The 13,192-nt window shown below is 40.3% G+C and overlaps 1 protein-coding gene across 2 annotated transcripts in view; it reads left to right on the top strand.

Annotated features, from left to right (window-relative positions):
• Positions 1-5,849, top strand: part of BUD13 (BUD13 homolog (S. cerevisiae)) — a 24,423-nt gene extending 18,574 nt beyond the window's left edge. Inside the window, exon 10 of one of the 2 annotated variants that reach the window (XM_010830372.1) lies at positions 5,443-5,849. In XM_010830372.1, the coding sequence (XP_010828674.1) occupies positions 5,443-5,536 (94 nt within the window). In that variant the 3' untranslated portion in view covers positions 5,537-5,849. The remainder of the gene's footprint in view (positions 1-5,442) is intronic. The other variant, XM_010830373.1, reaches the window with a different exon arrangement.
• Positions 5,850-13,192: the final 7,343 nt, after the last annotated feature.

Genomic DNA, 13,192 nt, shown 5'->3' with positions numbered 1-13,192 from the left:
TTGATCTAGGTGGTCTGGTATTCCTGTCTCTTGAAGAATTTTCCACAGTTTGTTGAGATCCACACAGTCAAAGGCCTTGGCGTAGTCAATAAAGCAGAAATAGATGTTTTTCTGGAACTCTCTTGGTTTTTCTATGGTACAGTGGATGTTGGTGATTTGATCTCTGGTTCCTCTGCCTTTTATAAATCCAGCTTGAAGTTCTCGGTTCATGTACTGTTAAAGCCTTGCTTGGAGAATTTTCAACATTACTTTGCTAGTGTGTGAGATGAGTGCAATTGTATGGTAGTTTGAACATTCTTTGGCATTGCCTTTCTATGGGATTGGAATGAAAATTGACCTTTTCCAGTCCTGTGGCCACTGCTGAGTTTTCCATATTTGCTGGCATATTGAGTGCAGCATTTTTACGGCATCATCTTTTAGAATTTTAAGTAACTCAACTGGAATTCCATCACCTCCACTAGCTTTGTTTGTAGTGATGCTTCCTAAGGCCCACTTGACTTCACATTGCAGGATGTCTGGCTCTAGGTCAGTGATCACACCATCATGGTTATCTGGGTCATGAAGATCTTTTTTGTACAGTTCTTCTGTGTATTCTTTCCACCTCTTCTTAATATCTTGTGCTTCTGTTAGGTCCATACCATTTCTGTCCTTTATTGTGCCCATCTTTGCATGAAATGTTCCTTGGTATCTCTAATTTTTCTTGAAGAGATCTCTGGGCTTTCCCATTCTGTTGTTTTCCTCTATTTCTTTGCTTTGTTCACTGAGGAAGGCTTTCTTATCTTTCCTTGCTGTTCTTTGAAACTGTGCATAAAAATACATATTTTCATACATACTACTTAAAAAATATAATAGATCCCATAATAACAGTGGTAAAATTTTTACTTTGTAATTGTATATTTTTAAAGAAACTAAGAAAACCAAAGAAAAAAATTGTAGTTGTTAGTATTTACTCATATAATTACCGTTTCTGGTGTTCTTCTTTTTTTGTTAAAGAAATTAGGAAATTTTAATATTCCTTCAGTGCAGATCCATTGGCAACACATACAGTTTTGTTGAAATGAAAATGTCTTTACTTCACCCTTTATCTTTTAAAAGCTTTAATTTTGGAATAGTCTTGGACTCAGAAAAACCTGAAAAAAATATTATTAGTGTACCCTTCAGCCAGTTTCTCCCAATGATAACATCTTGTATATAACCATAGTACATTATCAAAGCCAGGAGTTGGCATTGGCATAGTTCTGTTAATTAAATCAGAGAACTTTTTCTCACCTTCGTTTCTGAAGGATTGTTTCACTAGCAGTATTGGAGGAGATTATTGAGAGGATGTGACCATTGGTTGACCCTTAAACTGGACCCAGGCAGTTGAAGGCCCTTGTCTCTCACCGTCCTTGGAACGTGCATCATGTCTATTCTTCCCATCTGCAGCTTTTTCAAGGACGCAGCCTTGAGAGAGTAGGGTGTTGAGATCGTCTGGACTGAATGTGTGACTGAACCCATAAGGGCTCTATATAAACATTTAACGTTCTGAGAGGCAGGTGCAGAGGTCTGTTTTTTTGTGGGGTTGCCCAAGACAAAAAACCTTTTATGTAAATTCCCTTGCTTTTTAAACCTGTCACCTGCCAATCTGGACTGGTCTGCCTCTTTCTTTGGTCTTTCCTTGTCCTCTGTGTATGGGAGCCAATTTCAGATTACACCCAGGAAACTTCTGAGGTTTCAAACCAACACATGGAACTCTGGATTGACAGTTCCAGACTTCAGTGACAGCTCTTTAAAGATCTTTCATCACTTTCTGGCCACCATTGTTTCCAACTGGAAGTCAGTTTGTTTCATTGTCCCACTCCCCCCAACCTCAACATATACACATTATAATATATTGGTTTTCTCTGACAGCTTTCAAAATTTTCTTCTGGTCTTTGGTTTTCAGCAGTTTGATTGTGATGTACCTATGTATGATTTTTCTTTGTGTTGATCCTTTTTTTAGTTTGTTGAGCTTTTTGGATTTATGAGTCCATATTTTTCACATTTGGCTATTTTTTTGCCCAGTTATTATTTTTTTAAAACCACTTTCCCTTCTCCAATTTTACTATTTCTACTATTTGATATTATACTACAGTTGTCTGAAGTCCTGCTCATTTTTTTATCATGATTTTCCTCTCTGTTCTTAAGATGAAATGATTTCTGTTGATCTTGTTTCAAGTTGATTGACTCATCTGCCATCTTCAGCTTATTAGACTGATACACTGAAGTTTTTGTTTCAGCTAGTTTATTATATGTTTCAACTCTAGAATTCCCATTTGACATATTTCTCTGCTGAGATTTCCTACCTATTCATTCATTGTGAATCAATTTATTTTCCCTTGAGAATATTTATAATTGGTGCTTTGAAGTCCTATCTGCTAATTGCAACATTTGGGTTATCTCAGCATTGGTTTCTATTCATAGTTTTTCTTGAGTTTGATCACATTTTACTGTTTCTTTACATATCTGGTCATTTAAAAATGCTATACTGGACATTATACATTGTGGAGACTTTGAATTCTAATTTTGAGGTGTGTTGATTTTTATTGCAGTAGACAGTTAACTTGATTGTATTTGAACTCCAAACACTTATCTACTTTATAGTGGGCAGCAACTGAATTCCTGCTCAGTTCTTTTAGTTTCTAGCTGCTGCTTTTTCAGTGGGCCCATTGGATTTCCCCTGAACAAGCACAGGTTAGCAGTTAGCCAAAAATTTGGGTGCAGTTTGTATATAGATTTGGGGGTTCTTCCCTTCTGAAGCTTCTTCCCGTTCAGTGTTTTGTCCCTGATTTTTTGGCTGCTCTGCCCACTTTGCACTCATACCTAAGCCAGTAAGCCTGTGGCCTTCTGCCTCCATGAGCTGTGCAGTTTGGGAAGTGCCCTCTAGCAAAAAGCTTTACACATCTCCTCCCACAGTAAACTCCCACTCAAGTTCTGCCTGCTTTTGGTCACTCATGCCTTGAAATATTTCACATACTGTATTTTGTCCAGATTTTATAATTGTTCCCTGAGAGTAGGTTAGTTTGCTTGACTTCTCTGCCATGATTGGAATCTACTGCGCTGCTGTATGTGGGCCTAAGGCATTATCTTCTGTCCCTCAAGCTGCCATCTAAGCCCAGAGCTCTAGTTCCTGATATTGGCAGGTATTGTCAGGTTGGCTGTGGCTTCAGGTTTATTTCCTGCTTTGGTTTGCAGGATATGGTATGTCAGCTCTTTGGTAGCAGGATTTTTCAGAATACTCATTTGCTGTATAGCCAGAAGTAGATCTTTTTATAGCCACAACCCTAAAGATATTCCCTGCTATATCGAGTTCGTTCTTTTCTCTATTTTTTTCAAATTTCTGGACCCCAAACTTAGAACTCTCCTTGACCTGGTTTTTTACTGGTATAATTTGTCTCCATCTCTCACTGTAGTTTTCCTACATTTTTCATATTTTCTCCTTGAGTTTTCCTTTTTAGTTTTCTTTCTCATCCTTGCTTTATTTCTGATTATTAATTCTTTCCTTGCCTTTTCTACTCTTGTCTATTTTTGGCAAGTGAATATTTCTAGAATAAATCTATAGTATGTTATAGTTAGAAAAACCCATAAGGTCAGTTAATCTAACTTAACATTATTTAAAGAGAAACTGAGCCTCTGATAAATTTCACAACTTACTTAGAGTTTTCAGCTCACCTGAAAAAGCTTGAACAAGACCTGGGACATCTGATTCTTTAGTCTAAAGCTCTTTCCACTGTAAGCTCTTTTGCAGTTTGCTTTTCTGATTCTATTTAGGGTTTGGTTTGTTATTCATAGGACCTTTGTATGATCATAGTAGTGTTGATTCTCTTAAGCACTTATTCCTCAGGCAAGAAGCAGTGGTTTCCTTGGGCTCTAGAACACCACTCATGCTTCTAAGGTTGGAGATGATGCCATTCTTAAGAAGCTTCGCTTCTTACTGAGCCTTTCATTACTCACCCAACTCATACCTTAGGTAAGGCCTGAAGAAAGGGGGAAACTTGTCATCCCTATCAGTTCAGTAATACTTAGCACACGTTATAACATAAGCAGCTGTGTATTAGGCGCCAGGGTCTCACAATTAGTAAAAGATGGTCCTGGAGCACGCCAACTCACTTTCTATCTACAGAAGAAGACAGACGAGTAAATACTTTCAGTGCTACTTGCTAAGTATTATTATAATACTTAGCTACTTGCTAAGCTAAGCTATAATACTTAGCTACTTGCTAAGTATTACTTGAACACACTAGAGTGTGTTCAAGGTGCCTTGGGAGCACAAAGGAAGAGTAGATTCAGCCCTGGGAGATTGTGATCAGGGAATGAATGCTACCTCGAGGAGGTGGTACATGATACATAAGTGGGAGACCTGGGTTTGATCCCTGGTTTGGGAAGATCCCTTGGAGAAGGTAAAGGCTACCTACTCCAGTATTCTGGTCTGGAGAATTCCATGGACTGTATAGTCCATGGAGTCACAAAGAGTTGGACACGACTGAGTGACTTTCATTTCATTTTTCATTTCATATGTATATGTATAACTGATTCACTTTGTTATATACCTGAAACTAACACAACATTGTAAATCAACTATACGCCAGTGAAAAGTTTTTAAAAGAATTAATGCTTACTGTGTGAAATCTGAGCTTCGTATTCTGGCCTGTAGTGCTTATTATGTTGTGGCCTCTGCCTGCCTCTCTGACTTTGGCTTGTGCTACTCTATTTGTACTTTAGCTCCAGCCATATAATTTGACTTTGGTTCCTTGCGTGTACCATCCCATTTCTTATTTTTGTGCATTTGCTCTTGTTGCTTCTGCTGTGCTGTATGCTGAAATGCCCTCCTAACCCTTCTGACTCTTTGCTTCACTCTGTCTTTTTAGACTTAGCATAAGGACCCCCTCCATGAAACCTTTCCTGATCATTGTTGTCCACCCCGCTTCCAAGCTGAGCAAGGTCCCCTTTCTGCTTCTTTGATACCCATTGCATATTTCTACCATAACCTATGCCTTTTGTTTTAATTATTTGTTTAAATGTCAGTCTCCTCCACTAGTCTATGAGTGTATCAGGACAGGTGCTATGTTATACTTGTTTTCATGACACAGTACCTAGTATAGTAAGAATTCACTAAATGTGTGTGTAATGCATGGTTAAAGTATAATATGTAGACATCAGTTGAGAGTGAGTTGGACCTTTAGAGAGTGGTAAATATTTGAAACAGTTGTCAAAATGAGAGGGGAAAGGCTCTGAACAAGGACTAATAAAAGGTGGAGTGTGTATTTTGTCTTTCTGATTCTGTTGCTTATGTCTTAAATATTTTCACTTTCCTTTTTCATTAGATTGTGATTTCATTAGATTGTTCATTAGATTGTGAGTTCTTTATTTCAAATGTACATGTTCAATTCAGGATTCTGGCTGATCAGTATCTCTTGATTGCAGATCCAATGGATTTGAACAGAAGCGCTTTGCCAGGCTTGCCAGCAAGAAGGCGGTGGAGGAACTTGCCTACAAGTGGAGTGTTGAGGATATGTAACTTTTTTGAGGCTGTGGGAGTGACCGTGGGTTGTGGTAGTGGACATAGGGCAGCTGTTACAGACATTCGGCTGTAACGGTCGTCTATGCTAATAATCAGGGCCACCCAGACCGGCAACTTGTTGAATACCAATTTTGACTACAGAAGAATATTTGAGACGTAATATCCGGACGAAGGATCCATACATCTCAGGTGTGCTGACACTGCCGGATGCTGGCTTTCAGAGGAAGTGTTGATTTCTCTGTGTCCCAGGGCTTGTTCTTGGTTAGGGTATTTCTTTTTTAATAAACACACATTTATTTTTTTAAAATAATTTTCTTAATTGGATATTCTGTTTTGGGGAAGAATACAAGCTAGTATTGATCCCCCAGGGGTTTTGGGGATTGGTAGTTGGATTTTTCATTCATGTAGGAGGCAGGATGAGTAATAACTTTCACAGTGATAGATCATTCCATTTAGAAAATAAGAATTATTGCTAAACTAGACTTTGGAATGGACATGGATATTTGGAGACATGGTGGTATCTGATAAGAGGTAGTGTCACAAATTAGTGGGGAAGAGGTGGATAATGGTGCTCAGAAAATTGGCTTATTATATGGACAAAAATAAAGTTGGATATCTCCCTTAACCACATAAAGCAAAGACAGAGTCCAAAGTGAATTTACCTAAGTGAAAGGTAAAATACTAAGGCCAATAAGAAAAAAAATGGAGAATGTATTTGTGACTTTGGGATAAGGATAAATCTAAAGTTAGATCTCCAAATCACAATCCATAAGGTTTGATAACTTTGCCTAATTCATATTTAAATATTTCTAGTCACCAAATCACCCCATAGTCAAAGCTAAAGATAGGTATAGATTAGGAGAAAATATACCAATGTCTAAAACTGACAAAGGATTACATTTATTAGAGATTGAATATGGAAGGAACTACTGCAAATCAGAAAGAAAACACACAAAACAAGAATAGGCAAAGGATGTGAATATGTGAAATCTAAAGGGAAAACCAGAATGGCTAATAAGTATCTTACCACTTATAATTAGAGAAATAGAAATCAAAACATTAATGAGTTTCTACTTTGTATCTATTAGTAAAAGTAAGCAAGAGACTGGATTCTCATGGGAAATCAAAACTCATGGGAGATTTTAACTAGGGCCTCCATTCTGGACAACAAATGGGCAGCACTTAACTGAAAATAAGTAATATCTGGGATGCAGTGTTGCAGAATTTTTGATCGAATGCTGTCTTGAGTTTGAATCCCAGGTATGTCTTTTACTAAAACTGTGCAACCTTAGTAAGCTGCTTTTCTGTGTTTTAGTCTCTTCATCTTTGAAATGGAGATGTTACCTACCTTACAGGTTTATTGTGCGCCTAGAACAGTGCCTGGAACATAGTATGTGTCACAAAATTGTTAGCTGTTGTCATTGTCTTCCTAGCCATCATGTGTTGATAGCCAGCTTCCAACATGGCCCTCCAGTGATCCCTGACTCCTGGTAGTCAAGCCCTGTGTAGTCCCCTCCCTACGGTGAATAGGACTGACCTAGGTACACGATAGGATGTCCTGGAAACATGCGACTGAGTCAGGAAAAGACACTGAAGGCTTCTGCCTTGTGGAAGAAGCTGGCTACTATGTCATGAGGACACTTATGTGGCCCTTGGGAGAGACCCATGCAGAGAATAACTGAGGCCTAGACCCACTAGGTTATCAACCATGTGAGTGAGCTGCTGTGGAAGTGGGTCCTTCAACTCTGTTCAGGCCTTTAGCTGTGCATATCTCTGATCAACAACATGGCCACCATGTCATGAGAGATCCTGAGTCAGAATCACCCACCTCCAAATTCTTGACCCAGAGAAACTGAGGTAGTAGTAGTTTATTATTTTTTAATAGCTTGAGATATAATTCACATAACTATAGTGTTTACTCGTTTGATGTGTACAGCAATTCAGTGGTTTTTAGTAGATTGTGGAGTTGAACTATAACTTCATCATAGTTAATTTTGGAACATTTTGGATTCAGGGAACTTTATATCCATTAGCAGTCACTCTTTATGTGTCCCCATCTCCAGCTCTAGGCAACCGCCAGTTTTTCTGTTCTAGATTCATTTCATATAATGTGTGCATGGACTGTCATACAACATGTAGCCTTTTGTGTGTAGCTCTTTTCACTTAGCATAATGTTTTCAAGGTTCATCTGTGTTGTAGTATGTATCAACATTACATTCCTTTTTATGGCTGAATAGTATTCCCTTGTGTGGGTATAACACATCTTTAATTATCCATGTGTTGATACATGCGTAGCCACTTTTTGGCTCTTGTGAATAATACTGCTATGAATACTCATACAAGTTTTTGTATGGACTTATGTTTTCACTTTTCTTGGAGTAGAATTTTTGGTTCAATATGGTAACTTCAGGGCTTCCTTGGTGGCTCAGCAGTAAAGAATCTACTTGCAGTGAGAAGCTGCAGCTTCAATCCCTGAGTCAGGAGGAGGAAATGGCAACCCACTCCAGTATTCTTGCCAGGATAATCCCACAGACAGAGGAGCCTGGTGGGGTTCAGTCCGTAGGATCACAAAGATTCAGATGTGACTGAAGCAGCTGAGCGCACATGCACACATGATAACTCCAGTTTTACTTTCTGAGGAACTACCAAACATCCAAAGCAGCGTAAGAAAGCCCCAGTTTCTCCACGTCCTTGCCAGTTCTTGTTTCTGTTTTTGACCATACTGCATGACTTTCAGGATCTTAGTTCCCAACCAGGGATTGAACCCAGGCCATGGCAGTGAAAGCGCCACGTCCCCACCTCTGGACCATCAGGGAATTCCTGCCAATACTTACTTTCCGTCTTTTTGATTATAGCTATCCTAATGGTATAAAGCTAGCTGTAACCAAAAAGACAGTAAGTATTGATAAAAGTGGTATGTTGTTGTGTTTTTGATTTGCATTTCCCTAATGCCTAATGTTGTTGAATATCTTTATATATATTTTTTGGAAAATGTTTATTTAAATCCTTTGCTCATTTTTTCAGCTGAGTTGTTTATCACACACAGACACATACATGCACACACACTCTTAGGTAGAATTCTTTATATATTCTGGTAAAAAGTCTCTTATCAGGTAATTTGCAAATATTCTCATTCTGTGGCTGTTATTAGTTTTAAGCTGCTAAATTCTGAAGTAATAGTACACAGCAATAGATAACTGATTCATTAAGTTTGTGCATACCCTTCATCAAAGCAGTTCCACTCCTTGCTTTATCCATCAGAGAAACTTGCACAGATCTGCAAGGAGTTAGGTATAAGGATGTTTATCTATATGTAGTTTGGGTAGCAAGAAGCTGAAAACAACTTAGATGCCTGTCACTAAAGGAATTGATTAGTAAAAATGTGGTATATGCATATGATGAAATATTATAAAAAGCAGTCAGATGCAGCTACTAGGACCTGATAGACTCCAGGTGAGGAGGGAATAATGGAATTTACAGCAAAAATTATTTAAGTGAATTGAACACAGAAAACAACAGAAACACAGAAGGCAGTTTTAAAGGAGAATTTATACCTTAACTCACTAGAATGGGGTCTGTGGGAGGGAACAGAATGGGACTAGAGTGGGGAATGAAGGAGGGAAAGAGAAACAGAGGAGGATGAGATAATGTGTGCTGAACTCCGGCATGCGATCCACTCTGTTCTGTGTGCCTGCGGCTCTAAGCACACATCCAGAAGCAAGATCGTGCTCTAATGGAATTGACGTTTAGTACCTGTATCAGTTGGGATAGGCTAAACTGCTGTGACAGCCAAATGGACTGGCCTATACAATGAAAGTTTGTTCTCCCTCCTCACTCATGTCCAGGGAAGTTTCAGATTGGGGCAGACGGAGGGGGCATCCCTACTCCATGCAGTCATTTAGGTACCAGGCTGATGTCAACATTAACATGGCTTCCGAGGTTGCTTGGGGCATTGCCATTTTGGCGAGTTGAGCAGAGCTTGGAGGGTTGCTTGGTCGATATTATGGGCAAGCTCTAGAGGTGGCATACTGCCCCTCACATACGGTTAGCTGCAGCTCAGTTGCATGGCTGCCCGTTAATGCAAAGGAGCTTGAGAAATGTACACCCAGCAAGAAGGGGAAAATGAATGTTGTTGGGACAGCCATTCTCTCTGCTGCAGACCTGAAGAAAGGCTGTCTGCCCCCCAGGCATTTGAGAGATGCATGGATTTTATTAAAAGAATTTTAAGATCTGAAAATCCCAGGGGGACTCCATTCTCTAACTGGGGAGTCTCAGCTGAAGTCACTACCAAGTGAGGAATATCTCTTCTCTAGTTGGTTAGCGGCTGTCAGACAAGAGGTTAGGCAGGGAGATGAAGGCTAAACTTGTGACTAGCATCAGCATTTGTGAGAAAAGGTACTTTAGAGAGGAAACAGCTCAGAAAATAAATGTGAAGGTTCTGTAGTTAGCATGGGGCAGAGCTGGAGCTAGGATCCAGTGTTACACTAGGCTCTCAGCTGCCTATCTGGTCCTCTGGCTCCTTGCCGTAAACCTGTTTTTAAAAGGCCCAAGGGTAGAACATTGTGGTGAAACTGGTAAAATCCAAATAAAGTCTGCAGTTTACTTCATAGAATTATGCCACTGTTAATCTTAGTTTTGAAAAATGCACGTAAGTTTACCATCAAGAAGTCTTTGTGAAGAGTAACGAGTAACTTTGTATTGTCTTTACAACTTTCGGTAAGTCTAAAATTTTTCCAGAATAAAAAGTTTATTTTTAAAAAAGACCCCAGGGAATATAGGTTGTGGACACTGGATCCCACTCAAATTACTGCCTTTTGAGTTTATCCTTTAGTAAGCTGTGTTGAAGCCAGCCCCTTTCCTCTGAGTGGCAGCAAGTACATTCAGCTTCCAGCCTGTTGTCACATCTCTTTGTCTGCAGCTGGCTTTTATTTCCATATGGGTTCAGGTTTTAAGTTCAGTTTTGTGGGGCCCTACACTGTTTCTTGGGAAGAACTCACTTTAAGAGGCTGTTACGGACTGAATGTTGTATTCCCCCTCCCCCGCAAATTCATTTGTTGAAACCCTAGCTCCCAAGTTGGTGGAATTAGGCAGTGGGGCCTTAGCGGGTGATTAGGTCATGAGGGTGGAACCCTTGAGAATGGAATTAGTCCTTATGAAAGATACTGAAGAATGATCTCTTGCCTTTTTTGGCTTTTTTTGGTCATGTGAAGGCACAGCAAGAAGCTAGGTGTCTGTGAGCCAGGAAACTGGCCCCACTAGTTACCAAGTCTGCTGGTGCCTTGATCTTGGACTTCCTAGCTTCCAGAACTGTAAGAAATATTTGTTATTAAAGCCATGCTATGGTATTTTTGTTACAGCAGCATGAATGGACTAAGAGGTTCAGATACTTTGAAAATCTTAAACAGTCAAATTTTTTCCTCTTAACAAAAGAATTTATCACCTGTTTTCAAGCAGAGACTGAGGTGGGAAGGGAAGCAGAGTCTATCCCAGATAAGCTTTATGTTTAGTGGACATTAGTGAAAATGTGTGAATTCTTCCTCCCCCCAATTTCTCTGCCTTTACATGTATGAGCACAGTACATCCTTAGGGCGGAGATCCTGTTTGGCTGAAAGCTGGATGTGATTCCCTAGGCTGGCTGCTAGAGGGCAGTGTGATACATGTTTTCTGGACTAGGGAAGCAGGGCCCTGGGTCCATGCAGGTTTTTCAAAATAATAAGCCGTAGAATCTTTCAGGGGCTTCCCTGGTGGCTCAGATGGTAAAGAATCTGCTTCCAATGCAGGAGACCTGGGTTTGGTCCCTGGGTCAGAAAGGTCCTCTGGAGAAGGGAATAGCAACCCACTCCAGTATTCTTGCCTGGAGAATCCCATGGACAGAGGAGCCTGGTGGGCTGTAGTCCGTAGGAGCCCAAAGAATCGGACATAACTGAGCGACTAAGCACACACACAGAATCTTTCAAGGATATAGATGGCTAAATTCAGTTGCAGATTCCTCTACTTCTTATCCCTACCTTAGATCCAGAAATATAATCCTGACTTCAATTTGGTAACGATTTTCAAGAGACAAACCTACTATTTAGATTTTGAACAGAATCTACCTTACTTGAGCTTTGGAAACCTTTCTTTACATAGAAGACTTATTATTTTTTAAATTTTTAATCATATTCAGATCTTCTTGCTCTCTTTCTTTTCCTAGTCCTTCAGTTTGGAGTTTAGATTTAAGGAGCAGTGAGCAATGCTAAAAACTAGAGTTGTACACTTTACAAGAGTACATTTTATGGTATGTGAAATATATCTCAAAAAATATGAAGGGAAATAAACAGTAGTGAGCAGAGGCTGTGTCTCAAATAGAGTATAATTAATTGATGATACTGATTTGAAAAGCCTTAATGCTTTGCCATTGGTTCATTAGCAAGAGGGAAAAACTCTGATCTCTTTTTCCCTCAAGTTTCTTGGAATGCACTGACCTTCTAAGACACAGAGGGCATTATTCCTGTCTAAAGAGGTTACTCACACTAGTCAAAGAGCGGGACTGGGGTTAGGGTTTGAATGGGAAATGCCAGTGAGAAGGCCGAGTCTAGGCTGTGTGGTATCTATCTTGAAGCCTGAGATTTATGTTTGAGTTTGTTAAGACGTGTGTGTTCTGAACTGTGCATTTCTGCATAGATTATTTGGGTAGTTTCTTTCTTCCAATTTCTCTCTCTCTCTCCCTCTTTTTTTTAGTGTTGAGTCCTGTTTTTAGCATAAATATGTCTGGAACTGGCTCACGGGCAGCTGGACTGACCTGTGAAAACACGTAGAGAGATCATGGGGCCAGGCTGGAGCCGAGTCATGTCTCCCCCATGGCGCTGGCCTTTTTGCCACATGCCAGTGACATTACTTACCTGGGAATGACTCAGTGTCTCCTTTGTACCTGAATGTTTTCCTCTGCTCAGTAGAGGAAGTGTGTGTGTCTCACATTTGATGCTGTTGACCTTGGGCTTACACAGGTTCACCCTTTCAGAAAATAAGGGCAGGTAGGAGGTCCTGGTGGTCGTTTGATCCTCAGCTGGTGCTTGTGAAGCCGTACCCTTGGGAGGGGACAGAGAGCAGTGAGCCAAAAAAGGAGTCAGTCTTCTTCCTGCGTATTATGTTCAGCAGCCTCTATCAGCTGAGAACTGAAAGGAGTCACAGGTCAAAATGCAATGTCTAGTGCTTAGTAAGCAGGGCCTGTTTTCTTCCTCTTTCTTTTGGCAAGGGAGTCTCGCTCAGAATCTCTCTGAACTGCAAAGGACCCTGGACTTAAACATCAGACTCCTCTCAGTAGCTCTTCCCCCATCCCTCCTCACACTAGTGACCAGGCAAGAGGTCAAGGGAGAGTCCCGGGACAGTCCTCTGCCGACGGAAGGAGCGCTTACCAGGGCATTCTCATCGCCTCTGCGACGAGGGTCTGCATGGTGTACTCTGGGCTGAGTTCCACAGTCCTGGAAGCATTGCTTGCTGCGAGTTTCGGCTTGGAGCTTGGCTTTGAAGAGCCTGAATGTACTAGAGGGGCAGTTAACCTTGACTCTTTTTTCCAGGGATTGGAGAGGAGGTGGATAAGACATCTGGGAAGAGAGGAGTGTATGTCTGGGGAAATAATAACAGCAGCAACAATGATTTTAATTGCTATCTTTT

The sequence above is a fragment of the Bison bison genome, unplaced genomic scaffold (assembly GCF_000754665.1).
Source record: "Bison bison bison isolate TAMUID 2011002044 unplaced genomic scaffold, Bison_UMD1.0 scf7180017864518, whole genome shotgun sequence".
Taxonomy (NCBI): Eukaryota; Metazoa; Chordata; class Mammalia; order Artiodactyla; family Bovidae; genus Bison; species Bison bison.
Note: the sequence above shows the minus strand (reverse complement) of the source record. Positions and strands in the feature narration are given on the sequence as shown.